Source organism: Camellia sinensis, chromosome 4, assembly GCF_055761805.1.
Source record: "Camellia sinensis isolate YWXY chromosome 4, ASM5576180v1, whole genome shotgun sequence".
Lineage (NCBI taxonomy): Eukaryota > Viridiplantae > Streptophyta > Magnoliopsida > Ericales > Theaceae > Camellia > Camellia sinensis.
The window spans coordinates 107,627,554-107,641,392 of record NC_138964.1 but is presented as its reverse complement, the minus strand read 5'-3'; the positions used below and the strand labels follow the sequence as shown (position 1 = coordinate 107,641,392).

At 35.2% G+C, this 13,839-nt stretch overlaps 1 protein-coding gene across 4 annotated transcripts; it reads left to right on the top strand.

Moving 5' to 3' along the window:
• The first annotated feature begins 6,260 nt into the window (after positions 1-6,260).
• LOC114284917 (kinesin-like protein KIN-12E) lies at positions 6,261-10,824 on the top strand. Of its 4 annotated transcripts, none has more exons than XR_014327255.1 (7): positions 6,261-6,336; positions 7,716-7,883; positions 8,511-8,696; positions 9,544-9,608; positions 9,769-9,886; positions 10,015-10,086; positions 10,370-10,824. XR_014327255.1 is itself a non-coding variant. In XM_082865872.1 (7 exons), the coding sequence occupies exons 4-7, from the start codon at positions 9,585-9,587 to the stop codon at positions 10,398-10,400; spliced, it is 327 nt and encodes a 108-aa protein (XP_082721998.1). In that variant the 5' UTR covers positions 6,261-6,336; positions 7,716-7,883; positions 8,511-8,696; positions 9,544-9,584; the 3' UTR covers positions 10,401-10,824. The 4 variants fall into 4 exon arrangements, 3 of the variants coding, with proteins under 3 accessions (XP_082721998.1, XP_082721996.1, XP_082721997.1); XM_082865872.1 differs by having other exon boundaries at positions 9,544-9,737; positions 9,816-9,886; XM_082865870.1 differs by lacking the exon at positions 9,544-9,608 and adding an exon at positions 9,648-9,737 and having other exon boundaries at positions 9,816-9,886; positions 10,015-10,824.
• Positions 10,825-13,839: the final 3,015 nt, after the last annotated feature.

Sequence of the window (13,839 nt, the reverse complement as noted above, 5' to 3'; positions counted from 1 at the left end):
TAAATCAAATAATGCCAAAATTGGACTGTTTTGCCAGATACAGAGTCGCCACCTAAATATTTTTATTTTGGGGAAATTTAGGAAACCCTGACTCGTGCCAAAGGCCACGTGTCCGTCATCACCAAAGTTGCCTCGGCTCAGGAACTTGGGTACGAGGGGGGAAGGTCATGAATTAAGCACCCCCGCTCTCCCAATCAAAGATCAGCCTTTACTAACCATGATATGATGTTTTATAAACATTATGTGTTCTTGTTTTGATTATTACCTAAACATTACTATGTGACGCGCACAAGCAAGTATAGACTAAAGTTGCAAGAATTGGAACAACTTAAACTCACGTTTGTTTTTCGAAAATGGTTTGAATTTGCCAACCTCAAGTGTGCTTAAAAATACAGATTTGCCACCTCAAGTGGGCTTAAAACATAATTTTTCCACAACAAAGTGGGCTTAAAACTCACACTCATTGAATTGTTTCCAATTCAAACAACAAGCCTTCATCCACAGGCATTCATGTAGTTTATCAAGTAAGCACATAGCCTCATGGCAAACATGCGAATCATGGCAACATGGCGATCACACTTATGCAAGTATGCTAAAGCATAAAACTCACCGAGTACTCCAAGCCAAAACAAAAACTAGTTAGAAAAATGCATGATCCTAACTATGTTAAGTGCCTAATGCAACACATGCAATGATGCAACTAAATAGGCTCGGTTATTTAATCATGGTATTTGCAACACTTTGATAGCATGCTTTGAAACACGTATTCAAAGTATTGAATTGCAATGTAGTTTGAATGATACGCCGAGCCTCGGTGCATGCAAGACAAATGAATGGATGCAATCATGCAAGCATAAGGTATGCTAATTGAAAAATGTCCCTAATCTAACCATCAAAAGCGATTAAATAAAAGGGAGAAAGACGTGGGGTTGGAAGACATGCACACACGCACGCACACTTATTACAACATTATGCCCTCACGAAGGGGGGTCCAAATGAATAAAAGCTAAGCTAATCTAAGCAAAGCTAAAAATTATTGCAACACAATATTTAACTAACTATACTAAGCTAATTAAATATTACAAATCAAATTAAGCTAATTAATTTACAAAATGAATTAATTAACTAAATAGTTACAACACTTGTATGAAAGAATTAGCTACAACTAACTAATTCAACAAAGCAAGTAAATTGCCTCGAGGGGCGAGGGATGCATGGATGTTCGGCTTCTCCACTCGAAAATGCCACCGCCTTGCCATTACAGCCTCTGTTTGCACATTTTTTATCATTGAAAATTGCACCAACTTCCAGAGCACCTCTGCTCCCCTTTTCCATCACTCTGAGCAACTTTTTCATTGATGGCCGGTTGGCTAGCAATGGTGGCTGTTGGCTACCATTGGTGGCAGTCGGCCACTGTTGGTGGCCGTCAGCCACCCCTGCCCTGAACTTCCTTTCTTGTTGCAATAGAGAGCAAATAGAGGCAAAGCAGTATATTCTCAAGGAGTGTGTGTGCTGTTACCCTCCTTATCATTACACAAGTTCAAAGGAGTGTAATTCTTGGCCCTCAAACCATCAACCAAGCATTTTCCATGCATGATGGCTAAGGAACCAAGCTTGTACAAGCTCAATGAGTACAAAACAAGACTCAACTAAACCACTACCCTATCATGCATGATCAAGGGTGATGGTGACCAAGGAAAGTGGCACGTTTCATCACTTTGAGTATGAAACGTTTCATTTTCCTTGTGTTCGAATTAACGTCCAATCTGAAGACATGAAATGCAACATGAAGATGCTTTATCTTGCCTCTTTTACTTGTTCATTTTTGTTTACACATTTTAGCTTACCGATCCATTTTTTAATTGATTAGTCCAAAAGTGAATATCCTCTACTGGAAGAGGGCTTAAACCACAAGTGCCTTGGGCATAAAAGAGACCTCATGCCGTTGATAATGAACCCCCGAAGGGATTAAACCATTAAGCATGAATGTCTCAATTTCACACTTAAGCAAGCAAATGGTTTAAAACCACTTTCAAAGCAAACGAAAAAAGTGAAGTATAGAGGGAGATTGCAGAGATTTCAGTGCTGAAATGTAGTGCAAAATAACACTAAAACATGCTTTCAACTCAAAAGAATGATGATCATAGCATTACAATATCAAGCTAATGAAGGAATTAACACTACAAACATGAAAGACAAAGCTCAAAGGACTTAACCAGCCCCAAACAAAGCTAAAACAAGTCAAAACAGTAGCAAAACCATGCTGGACTTAAGCTAAGTTAGGCTATAAAAACATGCTAACATGTAAGGCAACTAGACATGCAAGCAAGACAACAAGGAGGGGAGGCTAACCCCTCTAATTTTGGACTTCAAAAGAAGATTTTTGTCACTAAAAACATATGAATTTCAATGGTTTAAAGGCCCAAAAAGTATGATTTAAATGTGATGAAAAATAACACAAAAAGCCCCACAAGCTAAGGAGCAAAAGGGGGGACAACCCCCTAACTTACAAAGGCTCAAACCATCACTTTTATACCTCAAAAATATAGTTTCTTTCACTTCAAAAACAATCTTAAAACAGTAGAAAAAGATGGCAAAACAAGTATGCACAATAAGCTTAAATGAGATAAGTTCTTCACTTTTGAAGCAAAGCACACCTCAGCCACAAATTCAAGCTCAAACCCCTTTCCAAAGCTCAAACACAACTCCAAGGGACCTCAGCTCAATTGTGGTCAAGTTTGATCAAGGGTTGATGTGGAAAAGTGTAGAGAAACTAGACTTTAAGGCACAAAATAAGAAGAGAGAGAGAAAATTCTAGAGAGAGAGAGATTTTTGGTCTAAAATGTCTAACCCTCCAAAATAGGGGAGGACACCCCCTATATATAGAAAATCAAGGTTTGAGCTTGTATACATCCTACCATACACGTGTATGAAGATGCAGCTCAGTGAGCAACAGCTGGCACAGCTGGCAAACAAATATCTTAAAAAGGAAACCAATGGTTGTCGCCTACCACTGGTGGCCGTCGGCCATCACCAGTGGCCGACATACACAACCTATGGCCGACAAGTCCCAGGGCTAGCCAACAGGTCACCCTTCTCTCCAAGCAAGAGGCAACAAGCTCTTGGTCCAAAAACATGCACAAAACAGATAGGTTTAGAGGCTCAAAGACAAGGCGTTCCACCGAAGACTTCGGGCGCTCAAAACAAACACAAACCTGGATAATCATCAAGTGTACAAACAATGACGTCCAAGTCTTGAGGACAGTCAAAAACATGGTGTCTACAATAACAGATGTATGGACTCAAGAGGTGGCTCATACAAATTCTAGAGGTGACTCTCACAATAGTGTAGCGCTTAGCTCCACACAACACTTTGCTCCACACCAGAAATCAGAGGGTTAGTGGATCCATGACAATAGAGGATCATTTAAAGTGATAACAAAACAGAATAGATGGTCACATAAAGTGACAATTCAGAGGGCCGATGGTTATTTAAGTACCCCAAGACATGGGACCTCCGTGGTGGTACTTACAAAATAATTATTCAAAACACATTTAATAAATAGTTATATCTTTGGATTTTCCTTTTTAAACAAATAGGGTTCATTTAACAAATTACATACTTAAAAACTAATATAATTTATAAAACATAATTTATATAAAATAATTTATGATAATTCAAAATATAATAAAACTCACCTTAATATTATTTCTTCTTTGCTACACTGTCTCTCCTTTCTCTCCATGTTTTCATTCAGTTCGAACTCACCTATTTATAGGTGAGTTCACTACACCTCATGGCTTACCACGAGGGTGCACACCACACCACACATGTTTTCCTTCTTCTTCTTCTTTTTTTTGTCACCATCTTTCTCTTTCTTTTTTACTTTCTATTATATTAATATAATTAAATAATATATATAAATATAGATTGTTGATTGAGGGAAGACGAGATGGTTAATTAATTTACATTTTGCCACAAATCCCTAAATTAAAACAAATTACATTTTAAATATTTTGGGGTGTCACATTGAGAGTGTTTGGTTGTCGAGCTTTTGTTTACATTCCAAAGGATGAGTGGTCAAGGCTTGATAGTAAGTCAAAACAATGCATTTTTCTTGTCTATGTGCATGATGAATTTGGTTATAGATTGTAGAATCCGATCGACAAGAAAGTTATTCGAAGTCATGATGTTGTGCTTTTTGAAGGCCAAACAATTGAAGATTTTGGCAAAGGTGATCAATCGGAGCCAAAAACTAATGATCTTATTGACAAGGATCCATCCCCTTCTTCTTCAGTGGATGATGAAAATGGGAGAGATGTGTAGCCAGCTTTTGAAGATGTAGATTATGATGTTACCCCAAATGAAGTTGAATCCGAAATTGAGGAAAAGAATCCAACTCAAGAACCACCACCACAACTTGAGTTGAGAAAATCTATAAGGGACCGGCAACCTTTAAAAAAGTATCCTCCCAATGAATTTGTGTTGATATCCAATCAACGGGAGCTCAAGAGTTACTACGAAGCAATTGAGCATGCAAAGAAAGGTGATTGGAAAAAGGCCATGGATGAAGAAATAAATTCTTTACTTGAAATCACACTTATGATTTGGTGAAGTTGCCTTAGGGGAGGAAAATTCTAAAAAATAAGTGGGTCTTCAAATTGAAAAATGATGGAAAGAATCTAAGGTACAAGGTACACCTTGTTGTGAAAGGCTTTGGGTAAAAGAAAGGTGTTGACTTTGATGAAATTTTCCCGTTGGTTGTGAATATGTCTTCTATTCGAGTTATACTTGGCATGGCTGCAAGTATGAACCTTGAAATTGAGCAACTTGATGTGAAAACTGCATTTCTTCATGGTTATCTTGAAGAAGAAATTTACATGAAGCAACCGTTTTGTGGAAAAAAGGAAAGAAAAATTTAATTGCAAATTTAAGAAAAGTTTGTATGGTAGCGCCACAACAATGGTACAAAAAATTTGATTCTTTTATGATGAAGAATGATTTTTCTAAAACCACTTCGGACCATTGTATGTTTGTGAAGAAATTTTCGGATGACAAATTTATTATTCTTTTACTTTATGTTGATGACATGTTAATTGTGGGTCAAGATTCTACCGTGATCAACAAGTTAAAGTTAGAGTTGAGCAAGTCTTTTGCTATGCACTACAACAAAACTGGGTTTTTGCGGCTTCACATCAATAACATATGCAAGTTGTAGTTTCTCACTTTTACGACTTTTTTTTTTACATGTCGTAAATAATTTTCCAACCACGACGTGTCTATTGCGTAGGTTATGAATGCTAATAACGATAATTTTTTTATGACTTGCAATGTTAGCTGTAAATAATCAAATTTTCTATGACGTGCATATTGCATGTCATCAATACATCAATTATACACTACACGCGTACATCAACTGTTAAAAATATTAAACATTTTACGGCACACAAAAAGCCAGCCGTTCAAAAATTACACTTTCTACGACGCACAAAAAGCTAGCTGTTTAAAATATTACACTTTTCACGACACGCAATTGCTGTTATAAAAGGTACAACTTAAAAAAAAAAAAAATCTTTCTCTCCAACATTCATATGACCACAAACCTAGGCTGCCACCACCAAAAATGTCTCATGCCGTGGTGGCGCCGCCCTGTTTCCCCACCGTGAGGTCGGCGGCGAACTGACCAAGGCAGAAAGCAAACATGAAGAAGGTGGCTAACACGAAACGAAACAAGAGCAGCATTGGAGCAGCAGTGGGGTTCGGTGGAGAGATGAAGGAGGTTCGGTGGCAGTGCGTGGAACTGCCTACACTGTACCATTGCTAATCCTCTCGATTTTCAAACCTCTTGTATCAGGTAAACTCTCTCTCTTTCTCTCTCTCTCTCTCTCTCTCTCTCTCTCTCTCGTTCCCCCAATTCCAAACCCTAACTATAATTTTCAACTTCTCAAATCTTTGCCCCTTCGTTGTTCAACCTCTCAATAGTTTCTTCACCTTGAATTTGCTAAACCTCTAATTTTTGCCTCCTGTAATTAATTTGATTGACGTGGATTGAAGAAAACCCCATTTGCTTATACAATTGAAATATGAAAACCCCAAAAAATATATCTAAAAATAAATAAATATGTCAGATTACACAAACTTGAGCCCATTGTTATTTGTTTTTTGTGTTTCTTGAAAACCCAGAGACCACACATCTATTTTTTTTCTTTATTATATTTTATTAGTTTCCTTCTAATCCGATTTATTCTTTCATACTGAGGTTCTACAAGTCACCTAACTCAGTCATGAACAAAGCAAGGACTCAAATTAGGAACAAGCAGCAAATTTTGTCCCAGGTAATCTATTTTCAGCCAAGAATAAATTCAACATGACTTTCACCTGAAGTTTTATAGTAATTATTTACCTGTTCAATGTACGAACGGAGGTATCTATATCAATTAAATGTGGTTTCTCTATAAAATGTTACAGTTTGTCATATCATGCTATGCAAGACTTTTTGACAATGGTTACCTTTTCATAAATTTCTGTCAATGGTATGGGTTCCCATCTATTTGACCTCATTTTTATGGTGTTTGGAACCCTGTTTTTGTGGGCTGGTTTTTTTTAGCCTATTTTCTAGTTCAAGGTGGCTTGATTGTCAACCGAGCTGCCCATTCCTTTGTAGCCTGAGGGCATTTCCTAGTTCAAAAAAAAAAAAAAAAAAAGGAAAAAGAAAAAAATAGTGGCTTGATTGGTAGAAATCTCCGTGTCAACTATTTTTGGCGTAAAAGAAACAGCAACCCCAAAACAAATGCTTCCATTCTCTGCAACACTAAACTTGACTTAACTTCTCTTAATTTTCAAAATTTTCTTGCATAATCATAATAATAATAACTACTGCCATTGCTAGAATACTGTTGATCGCCATCTATTAAATCCATGTAATGTGTTGGTTTTCTTGTGCAAGGTAGGAATGCTGGATTTGGTTGTTTGTCACATATCTTCAGGTCAAGTGGCAACTAAATTTGGTTGCTGAATGAAGCATTGTGATTGGTTTTGATCCTTATCTGCTGTTCTGGGACATTCCTTATTGAATGCCCTTATGTTGCACTCTGTTGGTTGTAGAGGACACGTAGCTCATATTCATTGTATTTTGAGACTAAAAGAATATCCTGAGATACTACTAACATGGTTTACTAACTAGATATTCACATTCTTACAGTTTTCAAAGGAAAAAAACAAATATGGATGTTTGTTTTCCATTTTCCCCCATTCTAGTAGTAACTAGAGAATTAATAATTAAAATCCAGAAAATATATGTGCCCAAATTGTATGCCTGGAGGTGATAGGAAAAGATTTGAAATGCTTTTTTCTAAGTCTCAACCTATTAATGGAATCCCAGTTCTCATGTATTATAAAAGAGGCATACCATTATTCACCTATTGTCATTGATAGAAAACAAAAAAAACCTAGTTCACTGAATTTTCTAGCACTCCATGATGTTATTACACACTTCCTGTATGTAAATGAATCTTTAAGTTTGATCATTGCTGTTAACATAATTTGCTCTTAACATAATGAATTACCTATCTCTTTATAAATAGAGAGCATGAATTATTTGTATGTAAATTTGATATGCTGATTGTTATAATTGTATTGCCATAACTGTTTACTTTATATGGATATCCTTAGATAGAACATATATCCCTGAGTTAACTTCTGATTCCAATTGCAGATCCAAGCCAGATCTATTCCGCCACTTTTGGAAGGCAAAAATGTCCTTGGAGCTGCAAGGACATGTTCTGGAAATACCCTTGCTTTTCTGATATCTGCTGTGGAGTTGTTACATCAAATCTGAACGGGGGTAATTGTCAACTGCCCAACTAGGGAACTTGCCATACAGGTAAATATTATGGTTTTTATTTTATTTTTATTTTTTTTACTTATCAATATCAATCTTTTTCCCAAGATAGCCTGTGATGTGATTCCAATTATTAATCCTACACTATAATCCTCTTGATTACAACTCTTTTTATGATATTTGTACCTTCTAAACAAGCAAATTGAAAAGACAAAATCATTATAGAATAAAGCCATCCCTATTTTATCCTTCTTTTTGCAAAGATAATTAATCTAGAAGGTTAATATTGATTATAGAAGTATTATTCCTTCATCATTTCAACTCTTTCTCAATCTTAAAGCGCATTTAGAATATTATTTTTGGGTAGTTACTTCTTGTTGTCTGTGTTAGATCATCTTCTAAGCTCTTCTCAAGAATTATTTTTCATCATTTTCTACTAATTTTGGAAATCGTGTTTTACCCTCCATTGATTTTAATTCCATTTGGTTTGAATCGTTAAGAAAAGAAAGATAATCCACTTCATCTTTTCTAATGACACTTCTTTTGTTTTGGGGGTCTTGTTGCTTTCTATATATATATACATCTTCCAAATTAGTTGCATTCAATTATAATGGATTGTCATTTTTTCTAAGTAACGACCTGGACTAATCTTCCAATGAAATTATGCAGACACATGCAATGACAAAGGACCTTCTCAATCATCATTCACAGACTCTTGGCATGGTTATTGGTGGTGCAGCCCACAGGGGAGAAGCTGAGCGTATTGTGAAAGGAGTAAATCTGTTAGTAGCAACCCCGGGCGGACTTCTTGACCACCTACAGAACACTAAGGGATTCATATGTAAAAATCTAAAGGTATTTTTATTCACTCATACATGTCTTCAATTTCTTCTATGCTCACCAATTATGTTTGCACAAACTTTATGTGGGACTTATGTAAAATGTACCTCCAACTGAACTTTCTTGGTTGTTTTGTTACATATTCTAATGCAGTTAGTTGTGTTCTTATCCCATGAATTTAAGTTGAAAGTTTAATTGAAATCGAGGTTGTTAAATTTATGTTCTGTCATTATTTGTTAAAGTGATTTCATATTGCATGTACTGTGGAGATGAATAACTATTGCAGGCTTTCTTGTATGATAATCACCAAGCTAATAGCTTGTGCATGTATGCATTTAGCTTCACTTAATTTTCTTGTTTATTCTTGATCCTCAACCTCAGCAAGTCAATAAATTTTATGTATACAAATGTCTAGAACTACTTACTCAGTTTGTTACGATAGAATTGAATCTGATATTTTAAATGACTTGCAACAATTCGACTTGGTCAGAGGTCATTGATCATCTATCTAGATCTGTTTCTTTATTGAAATGGTAGTGATGGTTAATTGGAATAATTAAGTTTGATAATTGCCTTTAGTTGCTTGTTTTGGAAATGAGAAGGAATGGAAGGAAGCAAGAAAATTGGTTTCCAGCCTTTACATGTACAAACATCCAAAATCTGGCTTTTGTTGGCACCATATCATTTGTTTTTGGTAAAATAGCAAAAATGGAATTCAGAAAACAGTGAGCAAAAATTGGTAATTTGGGCATCAATACTGATTTAGATTTAATATGTTCACAATAAATTTTGATTTCCTCAATCACCCGCTCAAGTTTATAGAACTTTAATAATTTCTAGTTTATTTTGCTTTGGTATTCAGAATATATGCTTACTTATGGATGATCTACATGTTGTTGGTGCATGTCTGTCTTTCAAAGAACAAACGTACCTATCCTATTTTCCATTAATGTAATCATGCTTCAGGGAGCAGCAAACAGAAAGGTAGCTGCCACTAATATGAATCTAGCAAGTAGCCATTCTCATAGTGTGTTTACATGCATCATTGAAAGTAAGGTGAGCAGTCTTTTTGTTTTTGTTATTTCAGTGGCTTTTATTTGGGTGTTTAAATTCTGATCGGTGGTTCATGTTTAGTGGGAATCCCAAGGGGTAACTCGTCACCTGTTCACTCGACTTAATCTTGTAGATTTAGCAGGTTCTGAAAGGTAACATCATTGAATAAAGTATGCTGAATAATTAGAAAGTGGAGCCCTCCTGTTTGATAACAGGATTGAATCATGTACCTAAAATTTTATCAACTAATTTATTATCTTTATTTATTTTTTTATCACAGGCAGAAGAGTTCTAGTGCTAAAGGTGAACGTTTGAAGGAAGCTACTAATATCAAGTCTCTTTCAACATTAGGGTTTGTTCTCCCTCCTTTTTTTGTCTTGAGCCTCATTTTGCTTCCCTCTTCAACATGATTTTTCTTGGTTTAATTATGTTAACTAATTTGGAAACATTTACATAGGATCAGGAGGAGATTGGTAGATAATAATATAAAGTGTCTTTCTTGCTATGTGGCAAAGAGGCAACCTCTAAAATTTTTGTAAGACTTGGAATTAAAGCTATCCTAGGCAAAAATTAGTGCTAAGTACTAACTTTATAATTGTTATTATGGAGTAATAAAATCAGTTTAATTCATGCAGGTATGAGTTGCTATCTTATTTTATTGGGTGAGATTATTTTATCCATGGTTATGATCCAATATATACTCTTTCTACTGATGCTATTTCAAGCTTGGTTGCTCTAAGAAGGAAAACTTTTGAAGACGAAATCCAAGATACTAGGAATTTTCTAATATAAAGATATGGGCAGCACAAGCCGGGTGTTGATGCAATTGAATCAATCCATGATGGTACACTCGCAGGAAGATATTTGGGTAAATTTTTTACCGTTCAGAACTTAAAGATAGTTTTTTTTTTTTTTTTGGGGGGGGGGGGATGATTTAGAGCTTTTTGGACGGTTTTGAAGTTAGAGGACAGTTTTTGATATATAGAAACATAGTTTTTGGATGGTTTGTAATGTACAAACAATTTTTGGATGTTCGAAACTTATAAATAGTTTTTTTTATGCTTGAAATAATATTTTGGTGGTTGATTGATATTTATATTTATATATATATATATATATATATATATGTTTATGAAACTTGTTTGTAATATTTTTTTAGATTTTACAGAACAGGTAGAATAGAACGTGTTAAAAAAAAAAAAAAAAAACACAATCTACAACGGGCAGAATAGGCTGTTGTATTAAATATTTAATGACTAGCAATGAGTGTCGTAGTTTGTCTCTTGAATTAACGGCGTTCAAAAGTAGTTGTAGAAAAATTAAACATGACATGTAAGATGCGCTGTTAAAAGTTTTAACGGCATACTATGGCATGCTGTTGAAAGTGAATGACTTTCCATGATTGGTCATAATATGGTTTTACCTTGCGTGTCGTAGAATCATTTCCACGACGTGCATTTGGTGCCGTAAAAATCCTTTTTTGTTGTAGTGATGAAAGATTTGGGGCTAGTAAAATAAATATTTGGTATGAAGATTGTTCGTGATCGAAGGAAGGGGCTGATTTGATTGTCTCAAGAAAGTTATATTGAGAAGGTTCTTGAGAGGTTTAACATGAATAAAGTAAAGCCGGTTGGTTGTCCACTTGTGGGTTATTTCAAGCTTAGTTCAAATCAATATCCTACAAGTGAAAAAGACAAAGAAGAGATGCTGAAAATTCCTTATGCTTCAACGGTTGGTTCTTTAATGTATTGCATGGTTTGTACAAGGTCGAATATTGCTCATGCCGTTGGTGTAGTGAGTCGTTTTCTCTCTAATCCCCGGTAAAGAACATTTGGCAGCAGTAAAATAGATTCTAAGGTATCTTCGAGGGATTTTGAAATTGTGTTTGTGTTTTGGGAATGGTTAGCTGATGCTTGATGATGGGTTCACAAATCCTTACATGGCCGGTGATGTTGACTCTAGGAAATTTACTTCAGGATATTTAATAACTTTTGCAAGAGAGCTGTGGCATGGCAATCTAAATTACAAAAATCTGTTGCTCTTTCAACTACAAAAGTTGAATTTATTGCCATTACAGAAGCTTGCAAGGAAGAGTTATGGTTAAAGAAATTTTTGCAAGAATTGGGTTTGAAGCAAGAAAGGTATTTGTTTTTATTGTGCTATTCATTTGAGTAAAAAAATCTACTTTTCATTCAAGATCGAAATGCATTGATGTGAGATACCATTAGATTCGTGATGTGTTAGATTCAAAATTGTTACAACTCGAAAAGGTTCGCACGGATGATAATATTTCGGATATATTGACTAAGACTTTGTCGAGGGACGAACATTTGAAGTGTCAAACTTTGACAGATGTGGTTGATAGTTCTACCTAAATCGATAAAGGGAGAATTGTTGGGTATATCTCCTTAGTGGAGTATGAGACTCAATTAGTTTATTAAAAATATTTAATTTGGTTTGATGTTAATTATAATATTTTTTTATATATTATATTTAACTTTTGGAAGCCCAATAAATATTTAATAATCTATTTGGTAACAATTAAGACTTTGATAAAAAGTCCAAGAATCAACATTATTTATTTGATATTGTATTTGTTTTTCCGAAAAAGTGTGCAGCGGCTGATAGATATATTTCGATGGATGTGTGCTTGTGAGAAGGACCAATTCAGTGGTTTAATTTGTCAAGTACTGTGAGTGTATTTTGGCTGGAAGAAACGAACTTGGTTCAATCTTATTTGTTTAGTGCGAACTTTCAGTGCAACTTCGAAGGTTTTGTTGTGGAGATTGATTTGGGTCCATTATTTTGGTTCTTCTAGACTTTGTTTGTAACGCCCTCAAAATAATAACAATAAACCCATCTAATAAGACATACATTTACATTTAAACTAACCGCATTCCTTTCATTCATTAGAATTCCATTACATAAGTATTACATGTTAACCTCATAACAAAATGCCCTACGGGCTTACAGCTTTCCAAGTTAACACTTGGTTACAACAAAGAGTTCTAACTCGTTTACACATTAAGCCCTTGGCTTGAAATTACACGTAATACATCAAAAGTACAACAACAAAACTATGCCCGCCACTAGCCTCCCAGCTATGTCCTTGGAGGTGGCATGCTTCCTGCACTTGAAAATGATATTCCCATATAGGGTGAGCCACAGCCCAGTAGAAATACACTAAACCAACCATGGACAATGACTAAAACATTAGCAATTGATAGTTGGTCAACACTGATACAATCACATAAATTACATATTTATGTCAACGACTTACAAGTCCCAATTACTTTTCATTTTCCCTTTTTCAACAGATAAGCATGCTAGCTCTATCATTATTTCCACAGATATGTATAAAAACTATATCTCACATTCAGATAAGCATAAAAGCTATATCCACGTTCTCAACAGATATGTATATCAACAATATCCACAGATAAGCATACAAGCTGTATCCACATTCTACAACAGATATGTATATCAACAATATCCACAGATAAGCATACAAGCTGTATCCACACTTCACAAAGATAAGCATATGAGCTCTATCTTCACTTCTCTAGACAAGCATATGAGCTCTGTCTACGGAGTACATCCCCTATCTCCTCCAAATACCTATCCGGTTTAGAGGTACATCCCCTATCTTCCCCTAAACCGCGGAGTACATCCCCTATCTCCTCCTCTACACATAACGTATATAAACACATTGGTTCTATATACAATCACACAATACAAACAATTAATGTATTCCAGCAACTGTCAAGTTCCATAACACATTCCATTGATTAGTTTCAGTTTGCCTAATCAACATACATTGTCTACAACAATCACGACTATCCTCCACCGATAGCCCAAAGCAGTTATTTCTAAACAGAAAATAAATGCACAAATGGATATTCAATCAACATTTCTTTTCCTCATTTCTCACCAATTAATTATCCCAATTAATTAAACAATGTAATTAGGCCATTTTCCATAATTACCATTTCAACCCTTAGGTCCCATTTTCTTCAATGATTCAGCAATCATTCCATTTTTTTCATGCTAAACATGCATCTAGGTTTATTATGAATAAAACCCCAACTTTTGTATAATTGCACAA

Coding starts and splice junctions, on each gene's coding strand:
- LOC114284917 (XM_082865870.1), top strand. CDS start 8,520: ATGACAAAGGACCTTCTCAATCATCATTCACAGACTCTTGGCATGGTT. Junction 9,738..9,815: donor CATGCATCATTGAAAGTAAG/GTGAGCAGTCTT, acceptor GTTCATGTTTAG/TGGGAATCCCAAGGGGTAAC. Junction 9,887..10,014: donor GATTTAGCAGGTTCTGAAAG/GTAACATCATTG, acceptor TTTTTATCACAG/GCAGAAGAGTTCTAGTGCTA.